This window comes from Dysidea avara, chromosome 13 (assembly GCF_963678975.1).
Source record: "Dysidea avara chromosome 13, odDysAvar1.4, whole genome shotgun sequence".
Classification (NCBI taxonomy): Eukaryota; Metazoa; Porifera; class Demospongiae; order Dictyoceratida; family Dysideidae; genus Dysidea; species Dysidea avara.
The window spans coordinates 2,162,671-2,183,134 of record NC_089284.1 but is presented as its reverse complement, the minus strand read 5'-3'; the positions used below and the strand labels follow the sequence as shown (position 1 = coordinate 2,183,134).

The following is a 20,464-nucleotide window of genomic DNA, read 5'->3' as shown; positions in this document are numbered from 1 at the left end:
ATACCTCACACCAGCAGTATCTACTGTACTTTAGACCTTATACTACTAATGTTGTTTCTAGCTCAGTACTGTATATTTCAACTTTCAGCCACCAAATTCAATCTCAGAAGCTTATTTCTTCATTTTTCTTTGGAGAGCTAATACTACTACAAAAGTTCAGTAGTATTCGTAGCTACTTCCAGCTGCAGTGGTGACATGACCTATCAAAAATTGTTAGTGTTAAATCTCACTCAGAATGTTAATTTTTCAAAATTTCCTGGGGGGGATACACTGGTAGAACAGTGTGCCTTGTACACTCTGCAAAACATGAGTTTTCTAGGTGGGAGGGGGCTCCCCCTCCCAGAAAATCCTAGATCTTCCCTTGCCAAAGTCACCCAAGGTGACCATCCTCGCAGCAAATTGTACAGTATAAAGTGGACTACATAATTATTCATTTCAATGGTAGTTACACTGCTTCACTGAAGTGTCCATCTCCCAATACGGACACTATTATCACCAGTGGTGACAGCAATGGTACACACAAGTTATAAGCACCAACTTTTCATGAGGAAACATGTAAGAGATCTACAATAATCAGTCATAGCTAGTACGGTATACTATACAAATATACTATCTAGAGAAAACAGATGATAAAATGTTATACATACAACATAAACAAATACACTTGTTGCAACTGGGCTTATCAAACTACCATGTTGTTCATCACAGTAGTCTAGTTAACTTAAATGGTTGCAAGTTATGAGATGATGGAAGACCGAGTGTTAACTCAGCTAATATTCTTCCTACTACAGGAGCTAGCTTGAATCCATGGCCTAAAACATATTAATATACCAAAAAGGATCAATTGTGACTGGGCCTGCGATAATAGGGCAGGTGGGCACATGATTTTTGCCTACTTTTTCACACTTTCATCACTCATAACATCTTGTACCATTATGCTATGGCATTACAATTTTCAGCTCTTAATAAGCATTTAATTGGCATCATGATGCAAGTTACAGAATGCAAATATACTATTCCAGTACTGAGATATGACCTGTAGAGTGATGGGGTGTAGCTTGTGCCCACATGCCCTATTTTCGCAGGCCCAGTCACAATTTATAATAAACTTACCAGAAAATCCTGCCCCAATAATGATGTTATGATGCTTTGGGTGCCGATCCAGAATGAAATCTTCATCAGGTGTCAGCTGTAAAATGCAGTGTAAACATATACATATATTAGGCTTTGATTTTGGGTCTTTTACAATGAATTATTATTATTTTATATACTGCAGAGTATATAATGTTAAAATCTAAACTGTAAGTAAAACGGCATCAACATAATCATTTGATCATCAGGAATATATTAGTTCTTTTGAGAACTGATTTCTTACAGAACAATTATTATACCAGATCATGTTAAATGGCATTTCACTTTTTAAACCAGGCCGGCTGTGGGCGCATGCCTGGTTTACTGATATTGTTTTCGTAAAAGTGTGTGTGTGTGTACCTATCTACCTATCTACATATCTACCTACCTATGTTTGTCCGTATGCACCCACATGAGCAAAATCGTTAAAATAATGGTAAAAGCAGCTTTTACGTAAGAAGTAAAAGTGAAACAAAGTCTGTATTAAACTTCTGCACAGGTAAACTTTGCTCTGAGGTGGTTTCTTTTTGGCGGACTGAAATACGGGTGTGGCGAATTTTCTTAGGCTTTGTAAACTACCTTCCCTTTGAGGTTTTCAGGCATTTAACAACTGAAAAACAATGGTGCAGGCCTTGTACACTACCAGGAGTAGCCTATCGCTTCGAGTTGAAAGGGGGCGTATCCCTTATGTACGCGTGCAAAAATGAAGAGCAGCTATGAGGCTGTCGAGATAATTTGTGGGAAAAAAACAACAGTCAAACTATAAAACAGTTTAGAAGATACTTCTGTGCGCATAACAACGTAATTGAACGAGTTACAAAAATTTCATGAATTACGAAATACAAGAATTAGCTAATAATGTTGTACAACCAAAAACTACCCTATTGTAAAATAGTCATAGTTGGTTAATTCATAGTAGCATGTACTATCTATGGTTAATTCCAGATGAATTAGCTAGCTGCATGGCGCCTGGTTTTTAGAGGTAGCACAACATCAACTTGTTCATTGTAATATACCATGCACACTATTACACCTAATCTGACACACATACAGAAGAAAATTATGAGTATAGCAACAATATCTAGAATTTAATTGCTATTAAGGTGTTATTCAAACTAGGGGTGGGCAATACTGAATTTGTGACATGCGATTATTGCATGTGTCATTTAATACAATATTGCATGTGAAAATTGAAACACAACCACATAGTTAGAAAAGTCCATGTGATGACTTGTTTTCACTGAGAATTATTTTACAAACACAACTTCTTTGCTAACAAGTTAAGTGTGAAATGTGATAAATATTGCCTATGCAATAATATTGTGAAGGCTAAATACATGCGATAATGGTATTGCAAGCACTTGAGATTTATTAAAATATTGCCCAACCCTAATTTAAACAACTGTTTTGATTGTTGACAGTACTTGGCCAATTTAGCTAAAATTTTTAACTACAGTTGATTCTTTATGGTACATCTTCCAATCAAAATTGAGCTTGGCCACTTCAGCAAATACAGTAACTGTTGACTTTGTTGAGTACTGTTAGTGACTAGCCAGTAAGCCTCTTGGCATTCCATTTTGTAGGTGTGGTGACTGGAGACAGCTGTCACTTGCTATGAAATGTGAATAAGCACTACCTACATGTAGAGCCTGGACATCTGCTGCTTTGAATGATGCCTTCAACCACCATCATAAAAATCTCACATTTGTTTCCGCTCAATTTCAACTACAATTACTGAATCATGAGTACAGAATTTGTATACTTAATGTGGCTGTAGCATGTATGGTATAAAAATAGCAGAGCATTTCAGTTATTAAAGCAGCTATTGTATTAGTTGCTATTGTAACTTAGTTATACTGTCTGAACAGTTGTAACTAGTTAATAGTGTTACTTATGTAAAAAACATTAGTAAGTAGCCCAGTGCTCTATTCTTCCCAGTGCTCTATTCTTTTCGCTGTAATCTGCATTTGTTCACAAACATGTTGTGCAATTATAGCATAACACTTATATATTAACTGGGGAATATTAATTGATCTCCTAATTTAAAGCATCTTCTTTCATCTAAGATCACACAATACTAAGCGTACCAAACCTTCACAATATACAACAATTATAGCAAGTTTAGTTACTGTTACTTTTCATTGATACTACAATTAGAAGCCACAAATAATGTACAAGTTAAGATCAGCATGGCAGCTATGCAGACAAACTTACTGTAACTGTGCAGCATTCTTTAACACTTGGAGACGAACTAACGCCTTGAAGATAAGTTTCTATAAATTGTTTCACTTCCTCCATTAGTTCTGGACAAGTATCACGGTCTTCACAGTTTGCTGGATCAAAATCAATATTCCTGTGTGGACATATCTAAACAATATAAATAATAGTTAACTTTGTGACCACAATACACACATAGTAACTAGATAGGATAGGACATTCACATTTACATTAAAATACAAGAGACCTGTAAGAGGGCAACAGGAAGTAAAAATCTTCAAATCTAAAACCTCATGGTTTTAACTACAGAGACAACATACAGTACAAGTAAAGATATCTATTGGGAATTGTGTGGTTAAAATTGTACAAGTCAAGTTTTAGCTCTTAAGAATTATGTATTAAAATCAATTCCAAGTTATTTTTCATGTCATTTCTTGTCCTAATGTATTTTATACTTAATGCAAAAAATGCAAAAAGGAATCATTAGTATCCATAGTTTCTACAGCACACTATATATAGCAAAATAGAAGTTCTTGAATTGCTCTACACAATCCACCTGAAGGTTTGTTCTAACATTTCCATGGTGACATCTATTCACTGTTGATTACGACAGAATACATGTTTTATGCAATTTCCTATTAGAGAATGTAATTACAAGGTGGGAAACCCCTCAAAAGTAGTGTGTTATCCGAAACAGAATTTGTTAAACTTGGTATCATTCTATTTGGCAATTAAGAACAAAAGCTAGTGCTTAATTCACAGATAGTGTCTTTTTTTGCTGTGTTATTACGTACATACTTGAACACATAACCTGGCGATACAAGGCTCTGTCCCTTTTCTCTCAGTCACTGCACTAACTATATTACATCACTTGATTCATCCTTTGTTTCTGACAAGCCATAGTAGATTAAAGTATGAGGAGGTTGTGACGATGTGTTTAATAGATTGTTACTTTTTTACCTTATGGATTTAAAACATATCAGCCAAGGAAGCTGGTGCAGATTTAAAAAAAACAAAAAAACTACTGTAATTTTCCACACTTGTAATCTGGTTGTGCCCAGACATAAACAGGTTATGAAAATTCCCTCAGGGTAGGTCACCTTCCATACCAAATATTGAGCTAATGCTATTCAGCCATCTCCAAAATGGGCTCACAGTGTGCCATAGTGTTTTTGTTTTCAGTTTTGTTTTATTTACAACTTGCAAATAAATTGTGCATTTTTAAAATATTAATTTGAAGGGTTATACAAGCATGTTACACCATATGCTCCAGCTTTCATACAGAACTGGCAAGTTACTTACAATTTCTGAAATATCACAGGTATGGCTGTCCCATGCCTACTGAACAAACCATGTGTGTAGCTATTTGTGGGTCACTACCATAATGACATTAAGGACTTGAGGGAACCAAGCATATATTGAAAATACTTTATACGAATGAGTCTTGAAGTATTTTGGTGTTCAATATTTGTCAATGGCTGGGAGCTGTGCCGCCAGACTCCTGCACCCATAACTCACTAACACATCTGGAAACCACCTTGAAAAACCCTGTATGCCCCTGAATTTATATAAACAATAAAATTGAAAAATCTCAGAAATGAAGAAAAACTATAATATATACACCTGTGTACAAGCTAGTTGTTACTACCATATAGACAGAAAGAAATAAGCTCTTACCTGTTTATATTAACAATTACATCACACAAGCTCTTTAGCCAAGGCCCCAAAGATGCAAACTATAGTAGCTTCTTATACCCAGCAAAAATATTTTGCAAGGTTGAAGATTCTTACAATAAAGGAACATTTTCAATGCAAGATTCTTGTTTCTTGCAAGCATATGAAGAAGTTAACTACATGGCACGGACATTATTTTGCTGAAGCATGGAATGCTGTAATTTTCGCAAACTAACCTGCAGAACTAATTCACAGTGCTTTTGTTTCATAGTACCACAAATGTAGTGAAGGTTAATGGCTGTCAAGACATCAAAATAGCTCAGAGCGTTCCCTTCCAAATATCTGCAAAAGTAAGTGATTTTCAACCTTAAAATGACATGCTTAAATTTCCTCTGATTTCCTTCTGCTATACCTCATCTTAATCACTATTCACTGCTCTTTCCAAATCTGGTTCGGAATCTGAGGTATCTATCACGTGTCGCGGGTTATTACACCTTTTATTGCATGCCCCCAAAACGCCAAGAAATTTGCTACATCCGGTCGTTTAGGCCATTTTGACGCACTACAATTTCCGTGAATTGGACTTCTTTTGGCATCATTGTACTCGCAGAGAGTTATTCTACATGTATCAAATTCGGAAAGTTACTAAACAGACTCGAGGTAGGCGATACACAATAATTAATTTAATTTTTAATGGTTTTTCAATCGAAATGTATTGGACATGCCTGTTCCAGCTGGCATTTTTGCCATGAACAAAACTATAGCAAATATCCGCAAACTTCTTGATATGAACATTAACAGAATACTCACAAGACCCAAAAATGCTTTGAATGCTAACAGCTATTAAAATTACACTTATAGCATTAACATATCATCACTGGTTGAAGTACAGGTCTTTAATATCTGATATTCCAAGCAACATGCTTTCTTTACAGCGCTGATTAACAAGAGCACTGAATTTCTAAAATTAAGATAGTTACACTATATCTATATCTACTACAAAGGTAGATTGAATTAGGGATTAAATGTCCACTAGTATATTTGTAGGTGTAGGTGGCCTCCCTTGTTTCCCTCCTTTTTTCTATGATCCCTAATCGAACTTTAATTTTTCTTTATGCTTGTTTTTTTTTTTTTTGTAATATTATTATGACTGGTGAACCCAAGCTATACATAGCTATAGCAATTATAGTTTGGTATAGGTGCCAACTTCTTCAGCAACTGTCTGTAACTGTGTGGAAGTACAATGCCATGTATACTGCATCAAAAGAAAGGATGGCACCAGAGGTAATGTTTTTAACTGAACACACACCCCAAGTATCAATTACTGATTCAAAAGTGAAGTTGGCTATTACGCTTCGTTTTCAGCTATGTTTAGCCCATTACACAGCACTACAAACGAAGAACAGGTAGGAGAAGCACCTCTGCAATTCACCACGAAAAATATGGACAATTTGCATGCCCTAACTATTAATTACTGACTTGAAAGTGAAAGTGGCTATTATGCTTCACTTTCAGCTATGTTCAGCCTGTTTCACAGTGCTACAAACAAAGAACAGTAGGAGAAACGCCTCTGCAATCAATTCAGTCACCACAGAAAATATGGATGATTTCTGTAGGGAAGCCATCATGCTACCGTGAATCGACACCTTTGACTGTCAGCATAAAGAAATTGGACACAAAGGAGGACAACGTTTAGTCCATGATGTGCGCATTGTACATACTGCAGTATGCCAAAAGGCACATCTTGGGATGAACCAACATCAAACAGTGAAAAAATCAAGCCTATAGCCTTAGCTGTTATCTAGTTATGCTTGTCTGAAGGCATCAGGCAGGCAAGCAGTTAGTCAGTCAGTAGAAAATTCAAAAAAATTTGTAGCAATCTATTGGAAGCATTTAGGGTTGAAACTGAAGGCACTGTTGGGCTTGGTTGTACTTAGCTAATACTGCCAAGATGCCAGGATGGTATTGTCAAGATGGTTTTTGGGTGATTTTTGGCCAGTAAAACCCAAATAAACACACATGGTGTGCTGTGCACCACAGCTATTGTACAGAATGTCAAATATGATCATTAGGCTTAAGCTAATTATGCTTTGAAAATTGCCTATTATGCTCTCAAAATCAAGATTATGCTTGAGATCAAAGGACACCTCTACCCTTTGTAGTGACGTAGGGTTTGGAACTAGAGCTGACTGTTTTATTAGAGTATATCTGCATTCCTGACTGCTGTATTAGAGTAAATGACTGCTCTATTACAGTATCTTGATCTTATTTCCATATAAAAGTGTGAAGAATAGTAAAAATAATAATATTGCAAGGTTTTTTGATATGAAATGCAGTAATAATGTGCAGTGTGTTCATATTGTGAAGTATTTTTGGTGCGCGCATTACGTGTTTTAATTAAAATTCTTGAAAATCATCTTATTATGCTGGCATCATGCTTGATACTTTTGCTAGCCTATTATGCTCAAAATTATGCCGGCATAATTGGCGCAAGCCTAATGATCATTAACAGGAATGCACATAACACTTCAAACCTTTACAAGGCCAGGATGTTCAAATGATGGTAGACCATAACAGCTGATGTTTTTCTCTAATGACTGGCTGAATACACCCATCTCACGACTACTACTTCCAATGGTGCACAACTCTGGATGATCAACTTGCCAATAGTACACATCACATAATTTTGGAGTTAGTGGTAATTTGAGTCCCAGTGGTACCAGTAGTTTGGATGTCCATGGTCCTAGCATTTAAGACATATCATAATATGATGTGTGGGAAGCTGACAACAAATACAAAATCATTTGCAACACTGACTAAAGTTCAGATGTTCAATAATGAACAATAGTCTCCATCCCTCCTAGCTTACCAAACATCTGGATGGGAACCTACATCATACTTATGTAAATTGGTAGAAAAAAGGCTCCTTAAGTATTTGTACCAATTCAAACACTTAATTTTAGCTGAATCACCTTCTTAAATTGCATCCATTACACATTTATAAATACTATACAAGGACAAAAACTTTTGTTACAAATGTGGAGCCTGGACACCCAAATCAATCAGTATCAGGACTCAGGGATATGTAAGAAACAGTCTTCAAAAAGACTTGTGAGAGTGTGAGCTTAAAACTGAACTGGAAGTTTTTAGCTACTCATGAGAGTTTGGGAAACAACAAAGTCACCATTTTCACAGATCATCAAGATTTAGAAAAAGAGATGTGGAGACCGGACATCTACATCTCTCATGTGAGAGACAGTCTTCAAGAGAGTAACAGTTCCTCTTAATGAATTACTGTACTTAGTGTATTGTTTAATCTACTAAATAACTAATACCAGTAGTGGGGTAGTGGCAGAAGTACCTTACATAAAAAATCTATATAGAAATGTACACCACATATGGCTCTCTGTAGCTTTTACACAGATATAACAATAATAGCAAAATATAAACTTGGTGACCTTGAGGAAAGTTGCCAATTTGTCAAATTTTCTTTCTCACCAAACTTTTCCCTATGTAGAGTCAACACACCTGCAGTCAGCACAATTTTCCTAGTCTTAAAATCTTCTTTGTCAGTTTTCAAGGTAATAACATCACCAGGATGAATAGAAGTTACTTTGCAGTTATCAACTATCTTTCCACCATTTTTGATGAACAGTGACTTTAAAATATATATGAAATAATATAGCTTATGTAAAAGGCCACACTTACCTGTAGTGTTTTAACAGCTCTGTCGGCAGCCAGAATCCCAGCACTTTTGTCCACAACGCAAATGAAATTGTTGGGAAGGTTAAGAAATTTGTATCGACTATTAGCTTCTTTAGCAGACAACACTTCATGTGGAAGATCAAGTTGTTGAAAGTGACAAATTATGGATTTGATAGCAGAATCTGGATGTCCAAAGAAAGTGCCACCTGTATTACTATCATACAAGTAGTGATTAACTAAATACATAACAGAGTAAGTTACTCACTAATAAAGCTGGACTCCGGCTTCCTGTTCAATCTCCTTCCACAATTTAAATGCCTCAGGCATCATTTCAGCATAATGTTGAACATCGTAGGAGCTCCTTATAATTCTACTACCACCATGAGAGCTTCCATGTGTGTGACCCAGTTGAAACTACATAGTAAATGAGTTTATTTTACTTCCAGTGTAACAATACATTCTCTATCCTAATACAACAAGTATAAGTTTAAGTTCGATTTAGGATTGTAGGGAGGCCACCTACACCTGAAGATATACTAGCGTACATTTAATTCCTACTTTAGTCTATACCCACTAGGGATGAAAATGTCCACTAGTATACCTTCAGGTGTAGATGACCTACCTTGTTTCACTTTTAATATCCTTAATTTTCCCTTATTCTTGTTTGCTAACCTTTTTGTAACATTACTGAACCCACACATACTGCATTAGAACAGAAAGAATAGTGCCAGGCTCATTGTTTTTTGTCTGAACTTGCCCCCGAACTATCAATTACTGAAATAGCAAGGTGGCCATTACGCTTCGTTTTCAGCTATGTTCAGCCTGTTACACAGCATTTGTGCCTTTTATCTTTAATCATGCTGTTGTCTTCTTTTGAATGCAAGGAAACCATACAGAGGCATTAATTTTCCTTATCAATACTTTCCTAGAGAAGCATGTTTAAATGCCACAAAACCATTAGAACTGCTTACATTATTGTAAGAGGGAGTAGATATGTGTAACTGCATGTTAATGATCCCATAGCAACCCGGCCCTTAAATGATCAGCCACACCCTTACAAGATCTGATCATGATGACTATGCCCATTAATCATCAACTGCAGTTTTTGCTGTAGACATAGTAACCACACCCCAAGGTCCGTAAAACACCTAGTCCTTATTCTATTGCATGATATATGAGATGGGGATTGCAATACTCTAATAAAACAGTCACATCCGTGATAGCTTAACAAACAACACTACTACAATGCAATTAATGGAGTAGGGTACTAACGATAAAATGTAGCAATAAAATGTAGCGATAAAATGTAGCAATAAAATGTAGCGAAACAAGAGGTGTGAATGATGGTAGTTATTACAACATAGCTAGGTGGGAAAATCTTTACTTTGAAAACATGCCAATGTGACCGCATCTGTGAAACAATTGTGCATTTTTCAAATTCCTGTTTATTGAATAGTTATAATCTACTTAGCCAAGTGCATGCTCTGGCAGTTTTAGCCTCATATGTCAATAACTTTGGGAGTTACAGCCCTACAAAGTAGCAACAACAGAAAGATTGTGATTTGTACAGCAAGTATAACTTACTAAAATGGTTGAAACTTATGAGCAGAATGGCGTATGTGCACAGAGTTAAAATTTGCACCATTGTGTTTGCCATGAGTAGGAGAATAAATTACTAGGTATGTTTTTCTTTATATCACCTTTCTTTGCTACACAGAAAGGAAAAAAGAAAGATTGATTACGTACCATCATTCCAACGTGATGTAAAGATATGCCCATAACATCTGTATCCTTGAGTGTATTGCAACAAAATAAAGATTCTCGAACTCTTCTTGAGTAGGCAAATAAACTGATATTCAGGTTTTTATTGTTAGGCCCTTTCTTCACTAAGAACAAAGTGTTCAAAATAATATGCAAGTATTTCACTTATTGTATTCAACGCTTTATACTGTAAATTTAGGCTTGCACAATTGTGTTGGGTTTTCACAGATCTGGCCATCATTCACATCTCGTTTCACAATCTTTTATTGCTGGAATCCTACTAATTTTTCAAATGCACTCCGATGGAATTTAAATACTCCTGGGATGGTGTTCAACATTTCAACTAGTGTTCTGCTGATACAGCACATACCAATCTAATCTGATACTGATACACTCAGCACCTATGTTGATACAGATGCTGATATTGACCATATAATTGCACTTGCTTGTGTATAGTTATACTATATTGCTTGTATTGTCTTGTAATTGGCCATTTTGTAACTACATACCTTCCACGTAGCTATGTGTGACTGTTCTATTAGGATATTTTGGTGATTGTTCTGTTAGAGTATCCTGATCTTTTAATGCAAATGTGATCAGTTGGTGTTATTCAATGCATAACTAAAAAAATCCTGTGCCCAGAATATTGCCCCAATGCCATTTCCAGCCTATGATGCCCCAAATTCTGCATAGCACTTATGATGATAATTATCTGTGTGAGTCGTTATTAATCAGTGGCGGAATAGAATTTCTATTACAACAGCAAATGTTGGCTCCAATCTGATTATCGGTGGAACACTAATTTCACATAAATTATATGTGGGTCCAAATATTTTGACCAGCTTCCACTAGCTGTTTTACCACGAGACTCAAGGTTTTGGGCCTTATCATGGTCAGGTACTGGGTCATGAATTCACTGACCTCAAGACAAGAAAATCTACAATTTGTCAGTTTAATGTAAACAGCTGTTCTCTTGTGATGAACATGATTGATGAAAGTGTGAAGCCAACTTTGCAAAGCTCAACGCCACGTATTGGTGACTTATTTAAAGTGTTTAGTATGCTTTTCATCAATGATAGAGGGCAGGAAATGTACATACCCAAGGCCATTGAAGAATTGGCAGAAAGCTGGTTCTTTATGAGTCATGCGATGCCATAGATTCTCAGGTTACAATGAAAGTGTACAGAATAGCAGACTCATAGATATACTGATCCCAGTATACTAACTCCAGTACGGGGTTATATTTATGGTAGAATAACAGGGAAATAAGTTGCAAATAATAGCAGTAATGCACATGCTATTGGTAAACATCTCGTACAGGACCTCCCTCTGTGCCCAACTGGTAAATTAGAAACACATTGATGACATTTCCCTACTTAGGTGTGGCCTTCCTGGTTGGGATGAGGTGTGGCACTTGGCCGGACTGTGGACCAAGTCATGATTGGTTGGCTTTTTCAATCCACTTGTCCCATTTCACTCTAGCATACTTTACTCAAATATTTTCGCTTAGGCTTCCATGGGGGTGTTACGTAGGTATGCCCTGTAGGTAGATCTGCGACCACGGTCAGTCTTGAACTGCCAAAATTTTGCTGTGATTAAGAGCTTTATTCGATCTTTGACCTGTGACTCAGCGATGATATTTCAGTACTTTTTGATTGTGGGTTGGAAAATTTTTATTCTTGACTGTTGACTTTGCACGAATTCAGTGGCCTTGACCTGTGACTTAAAGAATTTGACTGCGGTTGCAGATCTACTTACAATGAGTGCCTGTGTGTCACCTGTTGGCTCCTAAGCTAGTGGTATTCTGTTAGTGCCCAACTGGTATAAGTTGAGATAGCTACATACATGCATAAGTTTGTGCATTTAATATTGGTATTCTTTTTAAATGAAATGACTGGGGTGTTTCAAGATCGACTTTGGTGCTAATTGATCTAACAATGCACTTTTCCCGAAACAATGAATACGTACTTGTTCTAGGAGAAGCGATCGAGTGTGACCTTTACGGGCTATGTTGAAAGCTGTAGAACTTCCTTGTACACCTGCTCCTACAACAATGACATCGTAAATCTCACAGTTAACCCCACAGTCTGCTGTGCTCATTGTATCGTCTTCGACTCGATCGTCTATCTTGAGGTCTCACGAGGTTTTCAGGAACGTATTTTCTGGGCAGTGCACGTGGGTGTGCACGCGCGGTCACGTGTCAGTGCATAGAAAATGATGAGGACCACTTTGGTCGAGACTTTGGTCTTATTCCTCTGCTTCTTTTTAGGTGCACTGGTTTGCATTACTTCTGCAACCTACGGCCGAAAACAAAACTATGGCGATCAGGTCGTTGTGAGATGGTAGGCAAAATTGCACACATGTCGCACTTCAGCAAATTGTTTTTCTATGTATAGCTCTAATGTGTCTCGTGTGCAGTATCAGGCGATCTCTACACAACCAGGTATGGACATATGGTACATCAGCAATAACAATATTGATGTAAGAGTTTCTTGGGAGAACGTGATGTGGCTTAGGCAGTTGGGAATACATTGTACAATACTACATGATAGTGTGGAGCAACTGGTCAAGCAGTTTGAAAAAGACTTAATGGTGAAGCAAGAATGGTTTGAAGAATATGTAAGTTTATGGGCCACTTGCATGGAGGGCTACACCATACTCAGTAACTGTACGTTTGTCAGTGTACAGTCACACATGAGTACTAGTTCAGGGGTACGGTGTTTCTGAAATTCCAAAACTGGCTGAACAAGATTGAGATACCCTAAAGAGTAATTGGCTAATAGACGGGTTGCTTTTTTGGGGCATGTTCCCCTGCTTCTGTTTCACGTACCATTACATTGTTGGTCAAGATATCAACAGAAATTTTGTTTTACAATGTTTTAGTAAATGATACAGAATGTTCTAAGGTATGCAAACCGTTCAATTCTAAGTAGTAGTGAAGAATATTAGTGAGGAACATTTTCAGTGAGTTTTCACTGGCCTGAGATCGATTCGTGAGTCCAGCGTAGGGTAGGAATTGTCCCTTTGCCTTATGCAATGGATGTACTATAATTCAATCCTTACATATAAATTACTTGTCACTAAATAGCACTATAGTATGTACAAAGTTGAGCTGGATCCTGCTAAAATTTAGAAGTGGATTTTTTTTAAGGGAGTTAACATTTCAGCCAACCACATGATCAGTGGTGACAGAAAAAGGTGTCATCAACATGTGTGGTTTGGCTCCATCACAAGTTTGGGAAAGGGCTGTAATGAACATTACATTTTTATGGCTTCCTACCACTTTTATGGTTTCCCCACAGGAAAGCACTCGGTACATACTATAGCACTCTAAAAATGTTTTGTCACTGCAGTAGAATAGGGATGGAATATTCTACAGTACATATCACTTTATAAGCATTTAATTTATCATTCTACGTAGCAGTGAAATCTTGCAGAGTACATTTTTAGTGCATTTTGCTACCTCCTAAAACTCGAAATTTTAAGAATGGATATGTTATTGCTCAAACCTTACACTATAACATACTTGCTGTACTAAGAGCTGAGGATAGCAAGCTTGCTAAAACTAAGTCCGTTCGGACACTATAACTCTTTACAGAGCGAATTACATATAAGTTTTATAACTTGCTATGTCGTTTGAGAGAACTGCTCGTAATGCTTGAAACTAATCAAGTCTTTCTGTACTTGATATCAAAGAGGCTTAGTCCTGTGAATTAAAAATCTGTCTAGTATTCATATGAAGAAGTTTGTGGACATTTGCTGTACTTTTGTTCATGGCAAAAATACATTTCGATCGAAAAACCATTAAAATTAATTACCGTGTACCGCCTACCTTGAGTCTGTTTAGTAACTTTACAAATTTGATACATGTAGAGCAACTCTCTGCGAGTACAATGATGCCAAAGAAAGTCCAATTCATGGAAATTTAGGCTCGTCAAAATGGCCTAAACCAACTGGCCGGGCATAGCAAATTTTCCCATACATTTTGTATTGGGCGTTTCAGGGGTATGCAATAAAAGGCGTAATAACCTGTGACACGTGATAGATACCTAAGATTCCGAACCAGATTTGGAAAGAGCAGTGAATGGCGGTTAAGATGGGCTATAGCAGAAGGAAATCAGAGGAAATTTAAGGTTGTCATTTTAAAGTTGAAAATCACTTACTTTTTCTATGGCAAATTGAATGGCAGATATTTGGAAAGGAACACTCTGAGCTATTTTGATGTCTTGACAGCCATTAACCTTCACTACATTAGTGTTACAATGAAACAAAAGCACTGTGAATTAGTTCTGCAGGTTAGTTTGTGAAAATTACAGTGTTCCGTGATTAAGCAAAATAATGTCCGTGCCATGTAGCAAACTTCTTTATATGTTATTTTTGTAATGTTAATGCATGTCAAATAAACTAAACAGGTCATGTATTTATCATTGTTAAGACCATCAACAACTGCTAATATTAACAGAGACAACCATGATAACTGTACCACAAGATACGTACTATTGTACATCAGTATGCATACTTAACTCATCAAATTCATAGTAAGGAGCTTTTCCCCTGGTCTTGTTGCCGTCTTGATCTCTGCAAAGGCATAGTAATTTTCTTTGCAAGTTTAAAGAAATACCATGACTAAACCAGTGATACAGCTCATACACACTGGTACACTATCTTTGTTCAAAACCAAATTCTAATTTGCATGTATCCATTTAATTTTTGGACATGCAACATTATGACTTTGGCTGTTTTCAATAAAGGTCAATCCTCCTGGTTGTCCTAGAACAGATATAATAGGAAACTGGGACTATATAATACATTACCTTGTTATACATGGAGCACTCAAGCTACTATACATGTGCTCCAATAAAACTTTTTAAAATGTGGATATGAATGAGGCCTGCTTGATCCAGACTAAAGCCAGACCATCCAATCCAGCTTCGTATCTGTAGTGCAGTGTTCACTTTGCCATACCTTCTTTGCTTTCTGTTTTGAGTGCTTGTCAACAGCTGATTTGCTCTTTGTACCATCCAAGACATAACAATTGTCATTGCTTCATACACACATATTCTGTGCTGGATTGTATATAATGGTTTTGTTGTAAAAGCACATCATGTATACAGCTAGAAATAAGCAAGAGTAGTACCTCAACTTTGGTAGTGGTGCATTGTAGTTGTGTGTGCAATATAGGCATAGCATCTAGTACTCTTAGATGTCTTGGGGAATATTTTTACCCATGCAAAAGGACTGTTTTGGTGACTTGGTACACCTGCAGAAATCATTTAGCATGGTAGTACTAAATAGTAGGGAATATGTTTTCCTACTAGTAAATATTGACCAGAAGCCATTCTCCCTTGGAGGTACTGTGTTTTTTTAGTAGTTGTGTTGTACAGTTGATTCCTTTCAAACTCTATTAGCCCCATCACATACAAATTTGTTGTTGATGGTATGGGGTTGATTTATCACAGTTAGACATTGCATTAGCCTCCAACGCATGCCTTTTGCCATCCATAGGAAGTACAATGCATGGGCTTACCTCTTGGCTTTCTTCTCACTTCAAATAGGAAGGTACCAATTTGCATGCAGTGCGTCAATGGCTTCATGTGCATGTAACAATAAAATAGTAAAATCTCCAACAGTTAAAATGTCAAAGTAAGCGAATTGATTGTAGGCATGTGCACGCTTCAGGTATTATGCAACAAGTAGGCCATACTATGCTTGCCAGAGGCATCAGTTTTTGTCATATAATTATATCCTATATATGTCTGGCATCATTCATTGGCCTTATAAACTTAATTATTATATTTCTCAACCACCAACACTCAAAATAGCTATATATTTTTCTTTGACTAAATAGCCGCTCACTTGACTTAGAATGCAACTTTCTTAGCTATAGTTACTAACTTTCAGAGATGCTCAATAGCTACCATTACTACCACTGATGTGGTAAGGAAAATACAGTAGCTATAATTACGTGTTGCATGTGTTAATGATCTTCCTTGTTTCAGTGTTCTTTGTTTGCAATGATCCCTATATGCTATAGATTATAAAAATTCCTTATAGTTGTGTTACTACGGTACCGCTCAAATGTAACATCGTCTCGTGAGAATGCGAACAATTAAAAAACTAGCTAATTGAAGGGTGTGGCACCCATTTTGCTCATAAGTATTCATCCCAAATGTGTTACATTTGAGCGGTACCCTAAGTACTATTGGCAGATGGATGTTAATAGAGGTGAAAACTACAAACTTTTATATCCACAGCATGAATATGATGACATAATAAAGTGGTATGAAGAGTTGGCCAATCGGTACACAGACATTGTCACTTACTATCCTTCTATCGGCAAGTCATATGAAGGAAGGGACATGCCAGCTGTGCATATTACAGGAAGTACTGCACCAAATATATTTAAGATATATTTTCAATGTCAAATCCATGCAAGTAAGTTGTGCTTATTATGTGACAACTATCCCCAAATTCCATACCAGTATACAAGACTAGTATTTCATGCAGTAATATATGCAATGCCATTTTTAAGTAATGTTTTACACAGCTAGTATACAATACCCTTTACAACAAAGTTTACAAGGATTTGATTAGGTCTTACTGAAGAACAAGCATCATCTCTACTCCTACTATGCACCATGGAACTATCATTGAATAGTTATTATTTTGAACAAACAAAAAAATGAAAATGTTGGGTAGTCCTACCTTAATATCTTGCACGTAGTGTTAATGTACTTGCTGTTGCATATTACATATTAATGGTTTATATATTATGCATAATGCATTAATTTTGTTAGGAGAATGGATCAGTGGTGCAGTCTGTGGATACATTGTCAACTACTTATTAGAAAATTATGGCAATAATGATGATGTGAGTGTCAACATATCAAATAATGTACACTGATTTATTACCTTGACAAGTAGGTTACTAAGCTCTTGGATTCTGTAGAGTTTATTTTCATACCATTTGTGAATCCAGATGGATATGCTGTAAGTCATGATCAGTCTCAAAACATAACATGTTTGGCTGTGTGTAGTACACATGGTCTAATGATCGTCTGTGGCGTAAAAATAGGCGATCAGGATCACCTTGTGATGGTGTGGATCTTAACAGGAACTATGATGAACATTGGAGTGAGGTATAGTGTGTACCAGTCATTTCTTTATAGCTATGAGATTGTTTAAAGGGTGGCAGCTCAAGTAATCCATGTAGTGAGACCTACCATGGTACTGGACCAGAGTCAGAGCCAGAAACTCAAAACACAGCAAATTATTTCAGGTAGGTGGAGTCGTGCATGTTTTACTTCAGCTACCCATTCTCTATAGGAGTAATGATGTTATCCTTGGAGCTATTGACTGGCACTCCTATTCACAGTTGATCCTTCGTCCTTATGGTAAGAGTTTCACCCTTTTTAGCTGCAGTAGTAGTCTGTAACACACAGGATGGACTAGTGAAGATGCGCCTGATGAAGCTCAGCTAAAAGCCATTGGTGATGGCATGAGTGATCGCATTTTTGCAGTCCATGGAAAATACTATACCTCACAAAAGGGTATTGGCCTATACCCTACTTCTGGTACTGCCAGAGACTGGTATGAAATTATGTAATCCAATTGTAATAATGGTCTTTTGATTTGTTAAAGGTTTTATTCAGATAATGCAAACGTCAATAATGGTGATTACCGATCTGCTGGTTATACCCTTGAACTTCGTGATACTGGTCAATATGGCTTTTTATTACCTCCCGATCAGGTAACTAGTGCACTTTACAGTACTAATTCAACAATGTGATATATGCACAGATAATTCCCAATGGAGAAGAGATGGTACCAGCAGTAATGTACTTTGCTAATACATTGCTGGAGGATCCAATAAAAAAGTAAACTGTCGCATTGATTGCTGAACGACTTATATAGTTTTGTACTCAATAATTTGTGTTTGTGAGTCTAAAAATTTACATGTGAAAAATTTACAAATTGTAGATAATTATAACAGGTGATCAGTGATTAGTTCCAGCAACCTTCTTAATACTCCGGGATAGGTAGTGGATTATACCTCCACTTTTCCTTGTGATTTTCTTTGTGTCATCTTTCAGCTGCTGAAAAACATGGTCACCAACCAAACACTCCACATCTCCCTAGACAATAACATATTTAATATTGTAACTATATAAAGTTGTGTCTTTTTATTATGTACCTCCCACATTTCTAATTGTTGTGCCAAATCAAGTTTTTGTTTCACAAGGTTCAAAACCTGCTTGTTAAGTTTCTCCAATTCATTTCTATAGCATGTTAACTTTTCTGTTAGCGCAACACAGCTACAAGGTACAGTATAGTACATAAGGTATAATACATTAGACAATCCTTTACCTGTCACAAAGAGAAATGCTTTCATGTGCATCACTTGCTGATTCAGAATCCTGAATATACAAATATTCAATAGTGTACAGTGTTGCATTTGTTTTATATACCTGTGCCTGCAGCGGCTCACTAGACATATGAAATTCTTCAAACAGTGAAATGGGATTGTGGCAGGATGAAGTTAGTGATGTCTATTCAAGTACATACAAAAGTACATACTAAACAAATTCATGTATCCGTGCATTACCTGCTCATTCAGTTCTAGCTGTAACTGCTTCACTACCTCTTGGGTCTCTTGTAGCTCTTGGTGGACAACCATCAACTGTAACCAATAACACCAATGTACATAGGTTGTATAATTACAAACCACATTTTTACTTCACATATCGTTTTATTCGACTAGTGCTACTAATGTCAACAACTGACCAATATTGGAACAGACTATTTACATGTCAAAGTACTGTGTTTTAGTATACTGTATGCTTTGAAAGTATTCAACTGTAAGTGCATGTGTGAAGATACATGAGTACACTTACAAGTTCCTCTTTCTCTTCAAGTTGTAATTCCATTTGTGTTGCATCATTTTGGCTTAGCTTTAGCTCTGATGTTAGACCACTACTACTATATTGTAGCCCTCTAATTTGTTGCTTGAGCAGCAAGTTCTCCTTTTGCAATTCATCCATCTAAATAAGAAATATAATTCATAGATTTCCCCATTAAGATCTACATAGCATGCATGATGTTTGTTACAGTATAATATGGGTTAGTACATTGAACATCCACTATGGCACAAAATACACATAGCTATTTGCTGGAACTGTACATACATACATCTATGATTCTATGCAATGCTTTTGTATACCTTTCCCTGTAGTATATGTTGCAACAATAATTTCTCTTTGTTTTTTTCTTCTTCACACAACTTGCAAGTTAAGGCTGACAGCTGAGAATGAAGTTTGGTTTTGTCATCTGTCACCTGTAGGCAGTGGCATGCACACATAATTTTATTCACAGCTACACACACAATTACAGCTAGCACATGCTACTATATATATAGCATAAAAACTATCTACATACTTTTTCTAGACTATAGGTAAACTGTCTGATTGTTTCTTCCAGATGTTCCCTGTTACTTGAGTGTTCCTTTTCAGCCAACTTTGCTGCTTGCTTGGAGTCATTCAGTAGCTGTTGTAGTTGGTGCACTTCATCTTCCAACTCTGCAATATGGAGATCCTTCTCATTCTTCTCCTCCCACATTCTCTGCTGTAAATCATATTTCTCCTTTTCAGATTCCTGTATATTGAGTGTACATGCAAAAATCCTGTGACTTATGCCACAAAAATGGGTTTGGCTTTGTAGCAGCATAGCTAATGCTTAGCACGTTACTACCCCTCTAATTTATACGAAGCCTAGTTTAAGCAACGCTTACCTCAAGCAGTTTTGAGTACTGGTCTCGTAGTAGTTTCACTTCTTCTTCCAATTTTCGCTTATCGTCCAGTAAATTAATCCCCACATTACCAGCCAAGTGCAATTGCTGTGTACACTTCGTCAGCTCCTCGGATAGCTGAGAAACGCAAGTGCTCGAGATCTCCGACATCGATCGACAAAGGTTGAGTAA

General features: G+C 36.7%; 3 protein-coding genes across 3 annotated transcripts; 1 reads left to right on the top strand and 2 right to left on the bottom strand.

The window, feature by feature from the left end:
* Positions 1-512: 512 nt before the first annotated feature.
* On the bottom strand, positions 513-12,682 carry LOC136243013 (peroxisomal sarcosine oxidase-like). Its single transcript, XM_066034535.1, has 8 exons — positions 12,457-12,682; positions 8,993-9,141; positions 8,731-8,941; positions 8,551-8,680; positions 7,557-7,765; positions 3,346-3,498; positions 1,114-1,189; positions 513-812 (listed from the first exon to the last, which is right to left on the bottom strand). Exons 1-8 carry the CDS (start codon positions 12,586-12,588, stop codon positions 703-705), a joined length of 1,170 nt encoding a protein of 389 aa, XP_065890607.1. The 5' UTR covers positions 12,589-12,682; the 3' UTR covers positions 513-702.
* LOC136243012 (carboxypeptidase B-like) lies at positions 12,664-18,478 on the top strand. Its single transcript, XM_066034534.1, has 11 exons — positions 12,664-12,830; positions 12,885-13,107; positions 16,743-16,923; positions 17,286-17,359; positions 17,413-17,478; positions 17,526-17,627; positions 17,676-17,767; positions 17,815-17,882; positions 17,931-18,078; positions 18,130-18,238; positions 18,289-18,478. The coding sequence occupies exons 1-11, from the start codon at positions 12,703-12,705 to the stop codon at positions 18,367-18,369; spliced, it is 1,272 nt and encodes a 423-aa protein (XP_065890606.1). The 5' UTR covers positions 12,664-12,702; the 3' UTR covers positions 18,370-18,478.
* LOC136243016 (BICD family-like cargo adapter 1) lies at positions 18,389-20,443 on the bottom strand. Its single transcript, XM_066034537.1, has 9 exons — positions 20,276-20,443; positions 19,924-20,139; positions 19,709-19,822; positions 19,383-19,529; positions 19,094-19,168; positions 18,957-19,037; positions 18,856-18,905; positions 18,683-18,803; positions 18,389-18,623 (listed from the first exon to the last, which is right to left on the bottom strand). Exons 1-9 carry the CDS (start codon positions 20,441-20,443, stop codon positions 18,486-18,488), a joined length of 1,110 nt encoding a protein of 369 aa, XP_065890609.1. The 3' UTR covers positions 18,389-18,485.
* Between the last annotated feature and the right edge of the window lie 21 nt (positions 20,444-20,464).